The sequence below is a fragment of the Oryctolagus cuniculus genome, chromosome 1, assembly GCF_051225735.1.
Source record: "Oryctolagus cuniculus isolate XC-2025 breed Fujian yellow rabbit chromosome 1, ASM5122573v1, whole genome shotgun sequence".
Taxonomy (NCBI): domain Eukaryota; kingdom Metazoa; phylum Chordata; class Mammalia; order Lagomorpha; family Leporidae; genus Oryctolagus; species Oryctolagus cuniculus.
Window position 1 is genome coordinate 218156503 of NC_142867.1, and position 16474 is coordinate 218172976.

The following is a 16474-nucleotide window of genomic DNA, read 5'->3' on the forward strand; positions in this document are numbered from 1 at the left end:
TCAGGCTTTTGCAAACAACAGCTTGCTGTGTGTCTTGTGCTATCTCTGGCCTCAGCACCTGCCACCTTGGCCAGATGGACTCTCCTCGCATGCCTGCCCAGCTGGAAGGTTTGTGGTGCTGAGCTAAGCAGAGGGGGAGGGCTGGGAAGACGGAGCACCAGGGGGAGGCAGGCAGAGTCAGGAGGTGCGCACACCTGTAACAGGTGCACCGGGGAAGCTGGCCCGGGCATCCAACCTCCCATCTGCAAACTGGACTTTAGTAGGATTCCCAGGCCGATGGCACCCTCTCAGACATGGGCAGCTTTTTTGGAAAAGCAATATTCATTCATTTCTTCATTTGCTCTTATAATGAAAATAGATTTTTTAATGCCTCAAATATACATACATCAACTGATGCACACACATTCCAGAAATGCTGAGGTATGCGCTGCTATGGGGTGGGGAGTGGGAGATGGCCAGGCCTCACAGCCACAGTCCTGCCCCAGACCGGGGCCTGGCAGGCAGCTGGCCACTCTCAACGCCGCTGGCATCTTGGGAAGGGCTGGGGCCTCGGGAGGACACACCGAGAGGGACAGTGTGGACGGGGTGGTGTCCATCCCAGGAGGCCCACGGAGAGGCCTGTGCAGTCTGGGAGAAGGAGGCACGTGTCCCGCTGGGGCTCCAACGTCCCAAGATGGCCCACAGGTACCCAAATGCTAGGAGCCAGGTCTCCCGCCAGGCTGCTCAGAGGTGGGGGTGGGGGTTGCTCCAGGGGTCTGGGCCTTTCCTCCTAAGGGGAACTCAAGGCCAGGAAAATGCCCCAGTTTAGAAAACTGTCCATCTGTGTATAAAAGACATCTTATTAGCGGGAGGGGCACATCTGCAGGACCAGGAGAGTCCCAGAGGTGCCACTAGGCGCAGGTGGCCTTGGTCACAGCATCCCTGGGGGGCTGGTCCCCCTGGGAAGTTACTGCCCTAGGAGAGCAGGCCAAGGCCCCATCCAGTTTGGATGCAGGGAGACAGGGCAGGCGGGGCCCCTGCTGGAGGGAGACCACGCCCGGGACGTGGGCGTCAGTGGTTGCAGCTGACTCCTGGCCTGGGGGTCCGCAGGGGCACCTGCCCTCTTGTCCCCATCTGGCTCAGAGCCTCCAGAGAGAGTCAGAAGAGGCAGGAGCCGCGCAGGCTGCGGACCTGGCGCAGGTCAGCCGACAGCGAGCGGCTCATCTGGCGGCTGGTGGAGCGGACGCTCTCGGCGGCCCGCACGGCTTGGCTCAGGGCCCTGCTGAGCTCCTCCAGGTCAGCCGGGTCGAGCTGGACGGAGTGCCGGGACCCTCGGGCTGCCCGACCGCAGGCTGTGCCTGAGGAGGCTGAGGTAGGTGCTGCTGGGGGCGCATAGTACCTGGGGAGAGAAACGTGTGCTTGTTAGCTGCAGAGCGGGCTGAGAGTGTTCGGAGCCCACCCTCCTCCGAACCCCAGCTGGGCCACTGGGCCCTCCTCTCTGGCCCTCAGGTTCTTTGCCTTTAAAATGGGAATAGTAGGGGAGGTGGGTGCTCAGTGCACCAGTTAAGACTCTGCTTGGCAGTGGAGGATGACCCAAGTGCTTGGGCCCTGCGCCCACGTGGGAGACCCAGAAGATCTCCTGGCTCCTGGCTCCGGATCGGCACAGCTCCAGCCATTGTGGCCAACTGGGGAGTGAACCATCGGATGGAAGACAACCCCCTCCCCTGCCTCTGCCTCTCTGTAACTCTGCCTTTAAAATAAATAAATAATCTTAAAAAAAAAAAAAAAGAAATTATCAAAGACTCTGCTTGGGATGCCTGCATCCCATATCAGAGGGCCTGGGTTTGAACCCCGGCTCTGCTCTCTGCTCCTCCTTCCACCTCCCTGTGAATGTGCGCCCTGGGAGGCCCTGCCGCCCACACAGGAGATCCAGACTGAGTTCCTGAGTGCTGGTTTCGGCCTGACCTGGTCCAGGCTAAGTTGTGGCTGTTTTGGGGGTGAACCACTGGATGGGAGATCTTTCTTCCTCTCTCTGCCTTTCAGACAAAATAAATAAATAAAAACTAAAAATAAAATAAAGGAAGAATAACAAGCACTGCCCAAGCTCTGTGTGCAAGGGCAAAGGGAAACAGCAAAGTTTAGATGCAGAGCCCGCCTCTGGGTGGGTGTCTCCGTCTCTGGTACGCATGTGCCAGCCAGTACCGCCATCTGCCTTTCACAGACCAGCAGCAGCCACTCCGGCCCTGGAAGCCTGCTCCTAGTCCCGGTCACTCAGCTTGGTCAGCTGCAGGACCTGGGGCAGGTTGCATCCCTTTTCAAGGTCTCTGTTTTCCCAGCCAAAATGGCCATCGAGTGCTACCTCCCAGGGCAGAGCCCGTGGGCAGCTTCAGGTCAAGATCCTTGCACTGGCAGGCCAGGGCCCTGCGCTACAAAAATAGTGACTCAGGCCTGGCACCAGAGAGCTGACTTGGCACCTGGACCTGACTCTCCCCAGCGTCTCTAACAGGGGCTTGTTAGCAAGTGGCAGGAGTCGACAGCTTCTACACCGAGTGAGTGGGCCGCTTGCATCCTATGAATGACAGCACACACTCCCTCCCTCAGGGCCGTCCTGTGTGACCACCGGGTTCTCATGCCCCTCATCTCCTGTCCATCTGATGACCAGCCTGGTCTGAAAGTCACCCCCTAAGTTCCTAATTTAGGGCTGCAGGGCTGTTAGGGCAGCTCACCAGCAGGTGGCAGTAGAGGTCCGTTTAGCTTTCTAAGCTGCGCCCTGGCCCTGGCCACTGAGCATGCTCAGTGCTGCCAAGAGAGCAGCTTGGAGAAAGCCCAGGGCGGTCCCTGCTCACATTCTAGCAGCCTTAGCAGCACTAGGGTTCCCAGGCATGAGCTCATTTCCTCCTCACTACAACCCATTTCACAGAGGACGAAAGTGAGGCACAGGAGAGCAAAGTGACCCAAGGTTATCTGGCAACCACTGCCCACTAAAGCTGAGGGCCTTTCCCCTTCTCTGCGGCCCATCCAAGCCTGCAGACGGCAAGCCGGTTGGCTGTGCCCATGGAACAGAGCCTGAAAAGATACAAAAGGGGGCACCAGGGCAGTAGATACCCCATGGTTCCTATGGGGGCCACCACATTCCAGGCAAACCCTCTCCTGTCCAATGAGTCGGAACACGGGCAGGTGTCTGCACCCACTCCCACCAGGGCCTGAGCATGTGGCATGGGCTCACAGCACACGGCAGGACCTGCCCGGCCTCCGCTGGAAGAGCAGCAGGAAACTGTATGCCGAGGCGTAGCCCGTGGACAGAGGCACCGGGCTGGACGGACCCAGGCCCCTGCTCCCACCACACACCGGCTCTCACTCCCCGTGAGCCGGGCCCTCACTGCCCACAGACACGGACTTCTAAAGATTCAGATCCATTTTACAGCTGGGGGAAACGGAGGCAGAGAACCTGCTGGGGACGGTCGGACAGGCCGCCCAGCTGGCCAGGCGTCCCCCCTACACAATCCTGTCTGGTCGCACCCACTCACTCAGTCTTCTTACTCACGAACCACGGCGCTGAGCAGCGCGGTGACCAAGCTGCCGGGTCCGCAGCTCTGAGCTCGCCTCGGCTCCTCGCCACCCACTGCGTGCGCGTCTCCTCTGGTCCTCTCTCGGCTCCACTTCACGGAGCGGGAGGCTCGGGCTCAGAGCCGGAGCGGCTGTGCCGAGACCACAGCACCGACGAGGGACAGGCGGATTGCGACCAGCTCTGAGCCACTTCTGCCTCCACTGCCACCTCTTTTCCAAGGACCGGCAAAGGCGGCTTCCTCCTCCAGTGCCCACGCGCCTGCCCCCCGCACGCCTCCATAACGGCAGGGTCGGCGGACACGGTCACGGCCAAGAGCAGCCTTAGGGGGCGTGGCTTCCTGGGCGGAGTCAGCGGACCCCCAAGGACACCTCGGTAAACCCTGGACTCGCGTTTCTGGCGATGGGGTTCACTAATGGTGACAATGCCCCGCATTCACGTACAGGGCTGCCAGTAGGGGAAGCTGGGGGTGGGGCGGGGTAGATGTGACCTCTCCGCACTTCCTGCTCGGCTCTCTGTAAACCTACAACTGTTCGTGTCGGGGTTTGGCCTAGTGGCCGATGTGCCAGTTAGGGCACCCATGACCCACACAGGAGTACCTGGGTCCAGTACCCAGCTCAGCTCCTCGTCCCGGCTGCCCGCTAAGGCACACCCCGGCAGGCGGTGGTGATGGCCCAAGCAGGAGGGTTCCTGCCACCCGCGTGGGAGACCTAGATTATGTTCCCAGCTCCCAGCTTTGGCCTTGGCCCCGCCCTATTATTGTTGGCATTTGGAGAATGAACCAGCAGGTGGCAGCACATGCACACTTTCGCTCTCCCTCTCAAATACAAATTTAAAATCAATCAACAAAACTGGTCCTAACAAAGTCTACCAAATAAATAAATAAAAAAAATAACAGGAGTGGGTGCTCACTGCTGGATCTCTGGGAAGGGTCACAGGAAACGGAAGACGCTGAGGGTCCCAGGTCTCCCTGGGGGCTGTGAGTTCCCAGGAGAAGGCCCCTCTGCCCAGGACAGAGATGCTCCCCAGTCCCCAGGGTGCACTCGGTTTGCTGAGCAACCACGTGCGTGTCAGGCTTGTACCATACGTTACCCACACGAGGGCAGCACGGGGTTCTCAGCGGCCTGGCACAGCCCTCTGCCAACTCAGGCAGAGGCGGGGAAGCAGGAAGGGGAGGAGCTTACACGGTGGCTGGCGGGTAAGGCAAGACGGGAACTGAGGACAGGTAGGTGAAGGCTGGAGGCGCGGCTGGAGGCGTGGCCGCCAGGTACCACAGTCCAGGGGGCGGCCCTGCCGGCGACCCCGCCCGCTTGCTCCTCTGCTTGGGACTGGAGGCTGCAGGTGCGTTTCTCCTCGTGGCAGCCTTTTCTGCCCCTGTGTGGGGGAGGAAAGGCCAGAGTCTGACCACGTGGGCAGGCCCGGCCTCCCATCCCCGTGACAGCTGGACCCCGCCGTGCCTCCCCCTGGGGAGACCACTCCTCCCTGCGGGGGCAGCAACCACACCACCAGACTCGCCCAGGGCCCCAGCATTAGACACCCAGCGCTGTCCCTACCAGAGGTGGCTGGGCCTGAGCTGTCTCCCTCAGTGGGGAACCCAACTTGACCGCACAGGGGACATCGGAGCGTCTCCGTGGGATGGGGCCCCAGGGGGTCCTTGGTGGCAGCACTGCCTGGAAGAGGAAGGAGAGAGGTCAGGAGAGGACCTGGAGCCCCCTAGGCTTGCCTGGGCAGCACAGAGCAGACAGAGAGGGGGTGGAGAGAGAGAGAGACACACACAGACAGAGAGAGACAGAGAGACAGAGACAGAGATTTTCCATTGATGAGTTCACTCCCCAAATGCTTGCAACAGCCAAGGTTGGACCAGGCCAAAGCCACGAGTCCAGAACTCAATATGGCCTCCCACATGGGTGGCGGGGACCCGAGTACTTGGGTCATCTGCTGCTCCCACCCCCACCCTCATGCACATTAGCAGGAAGACGGAATAGGAAGCAGGGCTGGGATTCAAACCCAGACACTCGGATGTGGGAGGCGGGCTTCCCAAGCTGTGCTTTAACCACTGATCCAAATGCCTGGGTAACCTGTGTGCCCTCGCGCAAGTTACTTAAACTCTCTGAGCCTCAGTTTGCTCATCTGTAAGATGGATGTCATATTAGTACCTCATAGAATTGCATGGATGGATAGGCACAATCCTCTGCCTGATGCCTTGTGTACAGTGGGAGCCTAATCAATGACAGCTCCATCATCATCATCATCATCATCATAGGAAGAGAAGGCCTCAGAGACCACCTCCTCCAATGTGGACTCAGAGCCTGAGGCTCAGAGACAGCAAGGAACCGATCCAAGGGTGCACAGCAAGTCAGTGGCAGAACCAAGAGTAGGTGGCCGGTTCTCAGTGACTGGGGGACAGGGAGAGGTGTGGAGGGAGGATGGGGGCAGGGGTGGGGTGGGAGATGAGACCGAAGCACCACCTCCAGCTCCCTGCTACCAGGCACCCCCCTATCAGGACCTGCAGGGACTTCCTAGGTCGAGGAGGGCATGGCGCCTGGGGCGACAGGTGTAACGGCAGGCACCCTGCAGGGCTGGGAAGTCCAAAAGAATCCTGGCCCCTGTCTGCAGCTACCACCCAGTGCTGAGCTCAGCGAAAGCCCACTCTGGCCAGCGACATACTCCCCACACAGCAGGGAGCTACAGCCTCCAGGCACCAGCCCTTACCTGAGTCACGGGTCCTAACGGGCAGGCAGTTAGGACAGGAGGCAGCCCCACCATCTCTCGGCACAGCCTTGGGGGGCAGAACCTGGTACTCCTGACCTGGGGAAGGAAGCCACAAGGCTCAGTGTCAGCCCCTGCACAGAAGCAGAACTGGGGGAGGAGTCGTATAAAGACCCCTCTCCTCTTCCTCCAAATTTTTTTTTAATAGGTCTCTCTATCCGGCTGTCATGTGAGCAGACATGTGTCACGTACGTGCACAAGCGTGGACAAGCCATCACACACATACATAGAACACACGGATCTGATGAGTCCAAGCCTCTCCAGACTCCTCCTGGTTCCATCTCAGAGCCTGGGAGCAGCCGCCTGGCTCTGCCGCTCAGGGGCATTCAACAAGCGCGTCCCGAGTCGGGCCTGAGAGCAGGCAGGCGGAGGTGATGCTTGACTCGAACGGCTCGGGCGTGACACCAGTGGCGTCTTCCCCTGTGCTCTGAGTGCCCGCGGGTTTCCTAGTCTCGCTGGGAGGACAGAACGGGGTGGTTATCTGTTGAGGCTTCCCACGCGGGGCTGGCGGATGGAAAGCACTCACGGATATGAGCCTTGGGCGCCCCACCAGCTCCTGCCCGGCCCACGCCTAGGGCTCCGATGAGAGCCTCGGGAGGTTGCTGAAGCCGCTGAGAGGTGGCCCCGCCCCCTGGGTGTCGCACTAGGCCCTGCACTTCCTGTGCTCTCCCTGCCCCTCGGGCTGTCGTCTCACAGCACAACACAGGGCAGGGATGCGCCCCCTGCCTCCTGCCACACTCGGCCATGTGGACATGGCACTAGTGGCCCGCGGCCCCTACCGCCATCACTCCCTCACTGTTGCAAAGCTGGGATCGGGTTCGTGCAGCTGGCATCCCACGTGAACCATATCCTCGTCTGTATTCGGAACGCTAAGCACTCTGCGATGCTACCGGCTGTCATCTCAGGCTTCCCTGTGAGCCACGTGCCTGGCACACGGGACACAGAGGCCCTGGCACCAGGTCCCAGGGGTCAGTCAGGTGTGGGTGCTGAGGGTCAGTGTCCACCCTGGCAGGGAGCAGAAGGTCATGAACCTCTCAATGATCCACCTGATGCCCAGGACAGAGCACGAGCCCTCGCGAAGGGGAGGCATCAGGAACTGCTGAATGAATGAATGAGTAAATGAACAAATGCCCCCTGATATTTTTCCCATCACAGGACACATGGAAAATGGAATGTGAACGGCCCACCTGGTGAAGGGGGAAGGCCGGCCATTGTCGCTCCCCCTCTTCGTGGAGGAGCAACACAGGACCCTGCGCTGTTCTTTCGTCTGCTCGGCCCTCCCCGGGTTTGCTGCTGGTTCTTCCCGGGTTGGCTACTGTCCCTTCCACCTCCGTGGAAGGGCAGTTCCCCCTGGCCACATTCCCCACTTCCGCAGGGGAGCGGCACACCGCCGGCCGGCTCTTCTCGGGGGCTGCACAGGTGTTCCCTTAGATGTTCCCCTTAGATGTTCCTGGTGCATGCCGTCTCTCTCCTCCTTTATAGTCCTCCTCCGCCAATCCTAACTCGGCTGCCCACACGCCGAGTACGCTGCTCTCCTCCAATCAATAGCAAGTCCTACAGTTTATTAGTTGAACTGGAGGCAGCTGTGCGGAAGCTGTTTACTTCTCTCCCAGCGCCATATTGTGGGAGAGCAGATGCATAGAATAAGTCTTAATTCCAGTAACTCAGTCTAGTCCGGTTTGCTCCCCACAGGCCATGGCAGTAGAGGCTGGCCCAGGGACTGCCCAGCCCAGCCCAGCCCAGCCCAGTCCTCCCCCTTGCCTACCCACCTGTGTACTGGCCCCGGAAGGTGACCCTGTCCGGGCGCCTGGTGCTGCCCACCGCTCTCATTCCGTCCCGAGCCACCTGTGCCTCGTCCTCGGGGGTCCTGCTCTTCTCAGACAACAGCTGCGGGGAGGGAGGCTCAGATTCGGAACCTGGGGTGCAAAGAGGCGGGGCGTGAGAGGGGGCAGGTGGCTGAGGGCCCCAGAGGCAGGAGCGCGCCTATCAGGGGCTCCGGCTCCAGGGTGGATGCCTGGGTATTCATCCCCAGCCTGCTCCTTCGGAATGGCAGCACGCACCCGGAATCCTGCCTGCCTTGCACGGGGCCTTGTCCCCACACTGAGTGTGCCAGCCCAGGCCTCTGGGCAGCAGTCCCAGGAGGCGGCTGCCACTGTTACTCCACGGCTGGCTGTGCCTCTAACTCAGAGCCCATAAAAAGCCTGGCTGAGACAGGCTGGAGTGGAATCCTGGCCCCTGGCTCCTGAGCCATGTTCCTCCAGCAAGTGCCCTGTGTTCCCTGGCTTTGGTGTCATTATCTGAAGCAGGTGGATAACGTGACCCATTCCACGGTGAGGGTAAGGTGAGGTGAAGTACTTAAAGATCTGGCACCTGGTCGGTGTGCTGTATGCAATGGCTGTCACCAGAAGCACACCGTGGGGGCAGGTGCCGTGGCACAGTGGTTGAGCCACAGCCGGCATCCCATGCGTGCTGGTTCAAGTCCCAGCAACCCAGCTTCTGATCCAGCTCCCTGCTAAAGCACCTGGGAAAGCAGCAGAGGATGGGCCAGTCCTTGGTCCCTGCTACCCACGTGGGACACCTGATTGGAGTTCCAGGCTCCTGCCTTCAGTCTGGCCCAGCCTGGCAGAGGCAGCCATTTGGGGAATGAAGCAACAGATGGAAGAACCCTAAACCCACCCTGTTGCTCCCAGTCTGTCGCTCTGCCTTTCAAATAACTAAATAAGTCTTGAAAGAAGTGGGTTGAGATTTGGAGCAGTGCGATAGCCTACAACAGCCATGCAGAATCCCTGCAATCGGCATTGTTGCTGTGGTCCCCACCCGCGGTGCCAACACGCCCTGGTCTTCAGAAATCAGTCCTGGCAGGTGGCCACTTACCCAGGGGCAGCCGGGGCACCGAGGAGGACCTGGGTCGCTGCCTTCCTGCGGGCGAAGCTCGCTCTGCACATCCCGGCTCCCCAGACAATCTCTCTGTGGATTTACTGTGAAAGGAAAAGGAGGTGATGTCACTGGGTGTGGTTTTGTGCAGCCTGGTCACAGATGACCCAGAAATGCTTCCTCCACCATGGGAGGAAGAGGGCGCAGAAGCCAGAGCCCAGGACCCTGGAGACGGCTTCCCAGAAAGCAGCTCTGAGCCCCTCTGGCCCCCAATTCCCTTATCTGTCAAATGGGGATAAAAAGAGCAATGCGCTCTCAGAGGGTTCCTGGAAGGACAACTAGGACAATGGCAATAAAACCCGTGACCCAGCACCCTCCCGCAGAAACCTGCATGGGGCCGGCGCCGCGGCTCACTAGGCTAATCCTCCGCCTAGCGGCGCCGGCACACCGGGTTCTAGTCCCGGTAGGGGCGCCGGATTCTGTCCCGGTGGCCCCTCTTCCAGGCCAGCCCTCTGCTGTGGCCAGGGAGTGCAGTGGAGGATGGCCCAGGTGCTTGGGCCCTGCACCCTATGGGAGACCAGGAAAAGCACCTGGCTCCTGGCTCCTGCCATCGGATCAGCGCGGTGCGCCGGCCGCAGCGCGCCAACCGCGGCGGCCATTGGAGGGTGAACCAACGGTAAAGGAAGACCTTTCTCTCTGTCTCTGTCTCTCACTGTCCACTCTGCCTGTCAAAAAAAAAAAAAAAAAAAAAAAAAAAAAAAAAAAAAGAAACCTGCATGGGAGTCCCGCTGGGTGGGGGGCGTGTTGGGGGCCTCTGGCTCTCCACCTGGGCGTGGGCTCCAGGACCCCCACCGTGTAGTGCTTTACTACTAACATGAGTTACAGGAGGGCTTTTGTGCACATGGAGGAGCTAATGAATGAGGGAACTAGTGAATGGGCGGTGTTTGAGTGCATGCTAGGTCCAGGGGGAGCCACAGTGCAGTCCCATCTATCTTCTATGGCTCCCATGGGCACAGAGAAGGGCGTCCGGGGTCACCTACCTGCCAAAGTGGGAGCCCCGGGTGGCTGAGTCCGAAGGCCGGTCCCAGGGCCGGGCGGGGGGGTGGGAGGCAGACACTGGGTGCACGGGGCTGCCCTGGGGCGGTCGGTGCAGGCTGCTCTCCAGACGCAGACGGAGCCGTGACACCTCCTCTTGCAGCTCACGGATGGCCTGGCTGGGGTGGGGGTGAGGACAGAAACAAAGCACAGATGCCCAAGGAGCAGAGCTGCAGCAGCGTCCCCCCCAGGGGCCGCCTGGATGGGCAGTCTTGTGGTCCTTTCCAGCAGGCACAAGCGTCCAACAAGCTGCCCGGGGGTTCCGGAACTCCCCTGTGTGATCACTGCTTCCGTGACACATCTCAGGGCCTTTCTGAGTTCATGTTCCTGCACATTTCGCAGGCAAAGGAGACCCTTGCTCTGAGACCGGCCCCTCCTCGCCCACAGGCGCCTGCATCTCAAGCCACAGAGAGGCATGCAGACAGCACTGGCTAGGGGTCCCCGTTCAGATCTCCATCCATCTATCCACACCTGGCTCCTTTCTGCCTGGCTCCACGGCTCACTCCCACACTCCCCAGGTTCCTGCTGCTGTCCCAGGCCATGTCTCTGCATCTGGCCCTTGGATGCACCTGTCTCCTGGACCACAGAGGGAGCCACTGGCAGGGGCTGGGCTTCCCCATCTCATAGATAGCCCTGGGACCCCACCTTACAGAGGCACACGGGAAACACTGTTGAATGGCACCCAGGCCACAAAAGGGAGCAGAGGACTGCGCACAGCTTACGGGCCCCTCAGAGCCTTTCTACATTGCTGAACTTGGAGGGGGGATGTGAGCAGGTTGGGAGGTGCAGGGTTCTGCTTGCCAAGCTGCTGTGACACCCCCCCCCCGCCGCCACCGTGAGACCCCAGACACAGCCCAGCCCCCCACCCACAGGTATGGCACCGAGCCACTAGGATCTCTTCAGTCAGTCCTGGCATCGCTAAAGTCTCATGGTCTGGGCATTGCTGGCTTATGACAGACAAGTCACACCGCCCCCGGCCCGACTCCCAGATCCACTACCCACGGAGCAGCGTACACGTCTGGGCACTGCATGGCTGTGCTGTGGGCTGGTACAGGCCACATCCACTCATTCGGGCTGGCTCCTGGGGTGCAGGCTCCCCTATGGGTTACTGCTTGCCTGGTGGCCCCTAGAACTGTGGGTGTCACCTGCACAGCTCTCGGATGAGTGGCCAGCAGGCGGGCGCGCCCTGTCTCTGGCTGTGTCTGTGTGGTGTGGGCAAGGCAGGGAGCTCCCCTGGCAACGCCCAGGGAGACGCTTGTTGGGGTTTCCAAGGTGAAGGCTGAGGGGGGCGGGGCAGTGGCTGCAGGAGGGTGAGGTCACCAGTTAACCCCTGCGAGGGAGAGCTCCAGCTTCCAGTCCCAGGTCCAAGGCGCTGACCAGGGCTTCGTGGGTCTGGGGCTTGAAGCGCTCACTGGGGTCACTTCCCGTCTCTGGTCTCCTGTGGAGTCCTCAGTGCTCCTGGCTTCATTCTGCACGTGCTCTGGGACCGCCCCGCCCTGCAGACTTGCTCCATCTCCACACGCAGCATCTCGGGCCACGGGCCAGCGACCTGAGACCTTCTAGATCTTTCCTTTCCTCCAGCAACTCTTGAAGTTGATCAAGCACCAAGCGCACAGATGTCTTCTCAAGTAACCCCTCCGCCTCCCTGCCCCTGTCCTGCCTGGAGTCCAGGTCCCGTCGCCTCTGCCCTGGCAGACACAGTCTGGTCAGCTGTCTCCTGTCTCCCGGCCTCTGTTCTCACCCACACCACTGCCTGCTAGCAGTGCCCCTCACGTCCTGAGGGTGAGCCTTTCTGCACTCAAGGGACAGTCAGCCAATGCCTTCTCTGACCGAGCTGCCATCCAAACTGCTAACCACGGCATTGAAGGCCCTGCGAGTCTCTCCCAGGCCTTCAGTGCTCCACACTCACCACCTCACACTCAGGGATGCAGCTATCATGAGCTCAAAGGGAATGGGCACTCTCTCGCCCAGGACCTTTGCACATGCTGCTCCCTCTGCTGGAGATCCTCTTCTCTCTTTCTTCTGATTTGGGCTGAGACACCACTTCCTCCAGGAAGCCCTCCCTGAAGCTTCTACCTGGGCTACAAGCCCCTTCCCTGTGTTCCCACAGTCCTGTACATCTCTGCCACTACCATACCCTCACACTGGGGTGCAACTGCCTGATTTTTGGTCTGTCCCTCTAACAAGGCCATGAGCCTTGTGAGGCCAAGGCAATGTCTGGTCCACTGTTGCCTGCCCAGTGCTCTCCCCGGGGCATTCCGAGCCTGACACCCCACCTGCAAATGCTTGTGATGGACATGGGCCCAGAGCCACCAACAAGGGGGTAAGAGGCTGGACCGGCTATTTTCCCATCTCTCCTCGCCAAGCAAGGAGCAATGACCTTATTGCAACAACTCCTTGGAGGGGAGGACAGACATGTACAGTGGATACACAAACTGCAGATAACCTATCCGGGCAGGGCAGACCTGCGGGGTGGGGTGGGGGTAGGGGTGGGGAGGGTCAGCGGCTAGGTAGGTTCCCGCCACCTGGAGCACTGTCCTCAAAGTGTTTGGATCGATGCGGCCCCACAGACACAGCCCTGAGCTGAGGCAGAGGCCCCGGGCACAGCTACCCCCTCCCCCTCCCAGGGGTATCAGTCTCCAGCCTGCACAATGGATCTGAACTCTGAGTACCCCACTTACTCTCGGCCCGCCCTGCTGAGAACGAAGTTGGGGGCGGTCCCCGTCGTAGGTGCATAGGGCAGAGGGGCAGCTGCTGGGGCCGGGGTCGGGGCTGGGCCGATTGTCCTGCTGGGGAGGAGCTGTCCAGCACTCTGCTTTGGCCTCTCGAACTCGGAGCTGGGGGTCGCTAGGCAGAGAGAGAGAGATACAAGTGAGTCGGAGCAGAAAACCCTCGAAGCTTAAACCTGTGTGGATAGAATGAAGGGTGGCGAGGAGACCACGGCAACAGAGGTCAGAATTGATGTGGCCCATGAGCTACAGACCTGAGAGCCGGAAGTCCTGGCTCTGGCTGGGAGCGTGGGACACTGAGCTGGCCCTGCCCCCCTCCTCCCAATACCACGGATCCACACGGTCTGGAATTGGCCCCTACAGAGAGTCAACTGCTCCGTCACCCGGGCCTGACGGTGTTGTTGCGGGACTGGCTGCAGTGCCTCACCTGTCCTTGGGAAATCACAGTGCCACCTTCACCCTGCGTGGGAGCGCCTGGGGAGAGTGCTCAAAAGTTACACACCGCCCATGCTTTTACAACAGTGACTCCGCAGCAACATTCCTGGGCTGGGCGATACACAAAGGACCAGCTCTGGGTGCAAGGAGCAATGGAGAGGCGTCTCCAGGGGCTGACGCAAAGGGCAGAAGCCCAGCCCCAAAGGCTACATAGTATACAACTCCATATATGAAACATTCTTGAAATGATAGTTGCGGAAACAGAGAGCAGATTAGTGATTAGGGATGGCGGGGGAGGGAGTAGCTATAAAAAGGCAACATAAAGAATCCTCAGTATGAGAGCTTCCTGTGTCCTGACTACATCAGTGTCAACATCTGGCTGCAACCTGGCCCTGCAGCTTTGCAAGCTGTGGTCTGGGGGTGGGGTGGGGGGCTGGGAAAGGCACTTGGAATCTCTGCAGTATGTCTTAAACTGCATGAGAATGCAAAGATCTCAAAAAAAAAGTTTAATAAAAATGACTGAAAAATGATGCACTGTAAAAAGAGGCAGGGTGCCGGTGTTTAGATGCAGAGCGCTAAGCTGCTGCTTGGGATGCCTGCGTCTTGGATGCCAGCTTCCTGCGGCCCTGGGCCCTGGCAGGCAGCCAATAATGACTCAAGTACTGGGGCCCCTGCCACTCGCGTGGGGGACTTGCACTGAGTTCCCAGCTCCGGGCCTTGACACGCCCACTGGGATACCTGGGGGAGTGAGCCAGTGAACAGAACTCTGCGTATCTGTATGCCTTTCAAATAAAATACACCCACCCGTCCACACCTTTTAAACAGAGGCAAAGTTACCGTGAGGTGTTAGAAGTCAGACAGGGGCTATGTTTGGGGTGGTTGGCAGGGCCGGGAAGAGGCCTGGGTCGGATTCTGGGATTCTGATCACACTGAGTTTCTGTTCTTTGTGGTCTCTGTTCTTTGTGAAAATTCATCAATGTCTGTGTGATTGTCTTGTTTCAATAAGTCTTTTTTTTTTTTTTTTTGACAGGCAGAGTGGACAGTGAGAGAGAGAGAGAGAAAGGTCTTCCTTTTGCCATTGGTTCACCCTCCAATGGCCACCGCGGCCGGCGCGCTGCGGCCGGCGCACCGCGCTGATCCGATGGCAGGAGCCAGGAGCCAGGTGCTTTTCCTGGTCTCCCATGGGGTGCAGGGCCCAAGCACCTGGGCCATCCTCCACTGCACTCCCTGGCCACAGCAGAGAGCTGGCCTGGAAGAGGGGCAACCAGGACAGAATCCGGCGCCCCGACCGGGACTAGAACCCGGTGTGCCGGCGCCGCTAGGCGGAGGATTAGCCTAGTGAGCCGCGGCGCCGGCCTCAATAAGTCTTCAAAGGTAAAAAACCAAATCACATACAGGTTTTATAGATAAGCCCATGTGTAGTGACCAGCCGCTTACACAGCGCGTGTAACCAAGCACACTCCCACTCGGGAGAAGACAGCTCCCAGATTCTACCCCAAATGTCAGCCCTGGTGCCTTCCAGTGTACGAGAGCGACTTCAGATTTCCCGACACGGGGCCTGTCACCTACGGCATATCCCAAAGGGTGGCGCAAGGTTTTCTCTTGGTTGATTTTTCCGCCACCTGCAGACCCATCCACTCACCCATCTCGGCCAGCGGGGCCCGCTCCCCGCGGAAGCCGGATCTCCTGGGCTGCGGCGGACTGCTGGGGCTGGAGAGGGGCCTCTGGGCTCGGCTCCGGGGCGTGCTGGGCTCCCTGGCTCTTCCGGCCATGGCAGAACCCCTGGCCTTGGGGTGAGAGGCTCCATCGTGAGGCACAGGTGCAGTTAAGGGCTGGCTTGATGTCCCTGGGGTGCTAGGGGACCACGGAGGGACAGACACGTTGAGGTCACGCAGAGAGAGCCCCTCAGGCCATGCTGGCCGATCCCTTCTGCACCAAACCAGCGCTCTCCCCGCCCACGGAAGCTCACATCCCAAGGACGACCCACGTCACCCAGCCACTTCTTTACAACCACCTAGCAGTCCACCTGGCAGCCCACACACAGGCAATGATAGAGCTCCACCCGCCTTCTAGAAAACAAAGAGAAATAGGACGTCCGATCCTTTCTGGGGGCACCTGTACCTGGTCAGCAGCCAGCAGGGTCGATGATGGCCCCCATGGCCCCTCTGCGCTCTCTTCTCCTCTTTGGGGTGCAGCCCGATCGCCGCCCCAGGTAACCACCGGCGCGGTCTTTGTCTTTGTCCCCTGTGCACCTCACGCAGCCCTCCCTGCTGCTTTAGTTTACTCATTCATTTGCTCAACAAATAATAATTCCCTGTCCTGCCGCTGACGGGCTGTGTGACGCTGGCGAAGTCGCTTGCCCTCTCTGAGCCTCTGCTCCCCCTATCAGGAAGACGGGAGCCAGGAATACTGCAGGGGGGTGGCGGGAACAGCGAGGGCCGGTATCCGCGCAGACCACGCACCCCTGTTCTGGGGCATCACGAACACTCTGACCCCCAGGCTGTGCCCTGTGTGTGACCGTGACGGGACAGTGGCAGAGTCCCAGGATACCTGACGTGGGCGAGCCGGTGTTCCGGGGTCTGCGTGAGGGGCGACACCCTGCTGGTCTCTGAGCCCACAAAGCCGCTGTCTGTCTCGGGGGATGCCATCCAGGGCTCCTGAAAGAGGCAGTATCCCTTTAAGTGTGAGGAATGTGCCCAGGGCGCAGCAGGAAGCCCTTCCCAAATCCTGGCCTGGGCCTCACATTCCAGCGGGTCACAGATGGGGAGCAGGCCCAGCCCCCCACAGCCAGGCCCACCAGGGGGTGAGGGTTCTCAGGTCCCCAGGCCCTAGGTGAAAGTGGCTGACAAATAGCAGGGACTCCAGAGCCCGACAGGACCCTCGGGCAAGTGGCAGCCGAGCCCTTGGGAGAGACAGTAGGGGAGACAAGAACAGAGGGAGGAAAAGGAGAAAGTCTTATTCCTGTATCTTCTGGCTGGGGCCTGGCCTGCTGTGGTCTCACCTGACTGCAGAAATGACGAGGCCCAAT

At 60.0% G+C, this 16474-nt stretch overlaps 1 protein-coding gene across 3 annotated transcripts in view; it reads right to left on the minus strand.

Annotated features, from left to right (window-relative positions):
• Positions 1-349: 349 nt before the first annotated feature.
• AKNA (AT-hook transcription factor) overlaps positions 350-16474 on the minus strand; it is a 55719-nt gene continuing 39594 nt past the window's right edge. For all 3 annotated transcript variants that reach the window (XM_008273396.5, XM_089319734.1, XM_008273397.5), the window contains exons 13-22: positions 15997-16103; positions 15089-15300; positions 12964-13129; positions 10228-10401; positions 9188-9291; positions 8083-8229; positions 6257-6352; positions 5098-5214; positions 4729-4918; positions 350-1378 (exon numbers count right to left, since the gene is read on the minus strand). In XM_008273396.5, coding sequence (XP_008271618.3) covers positions 1138-1378; positions 4729-4918; positions 5098-5214; positions 6257-6352; positions 8083-8229; positions 9188-9291; positions 10228-10401; positions 12964-13129; positions 15089-15300; positions 15997-16103 — 1554 coding nt within the window. In that variant the 3' untranslated portion in view covers positions 350-1137. The remainder of the gene's footprint in view (positions 1379-4728; positions 4919-5097; positions 5215-6256; positions 6353-8082; positions 8230-9187; positions 9292-10227; positions 10402-12963; positions 13130-15088; positions 15301-15996; positions 16104-16474) is intronic.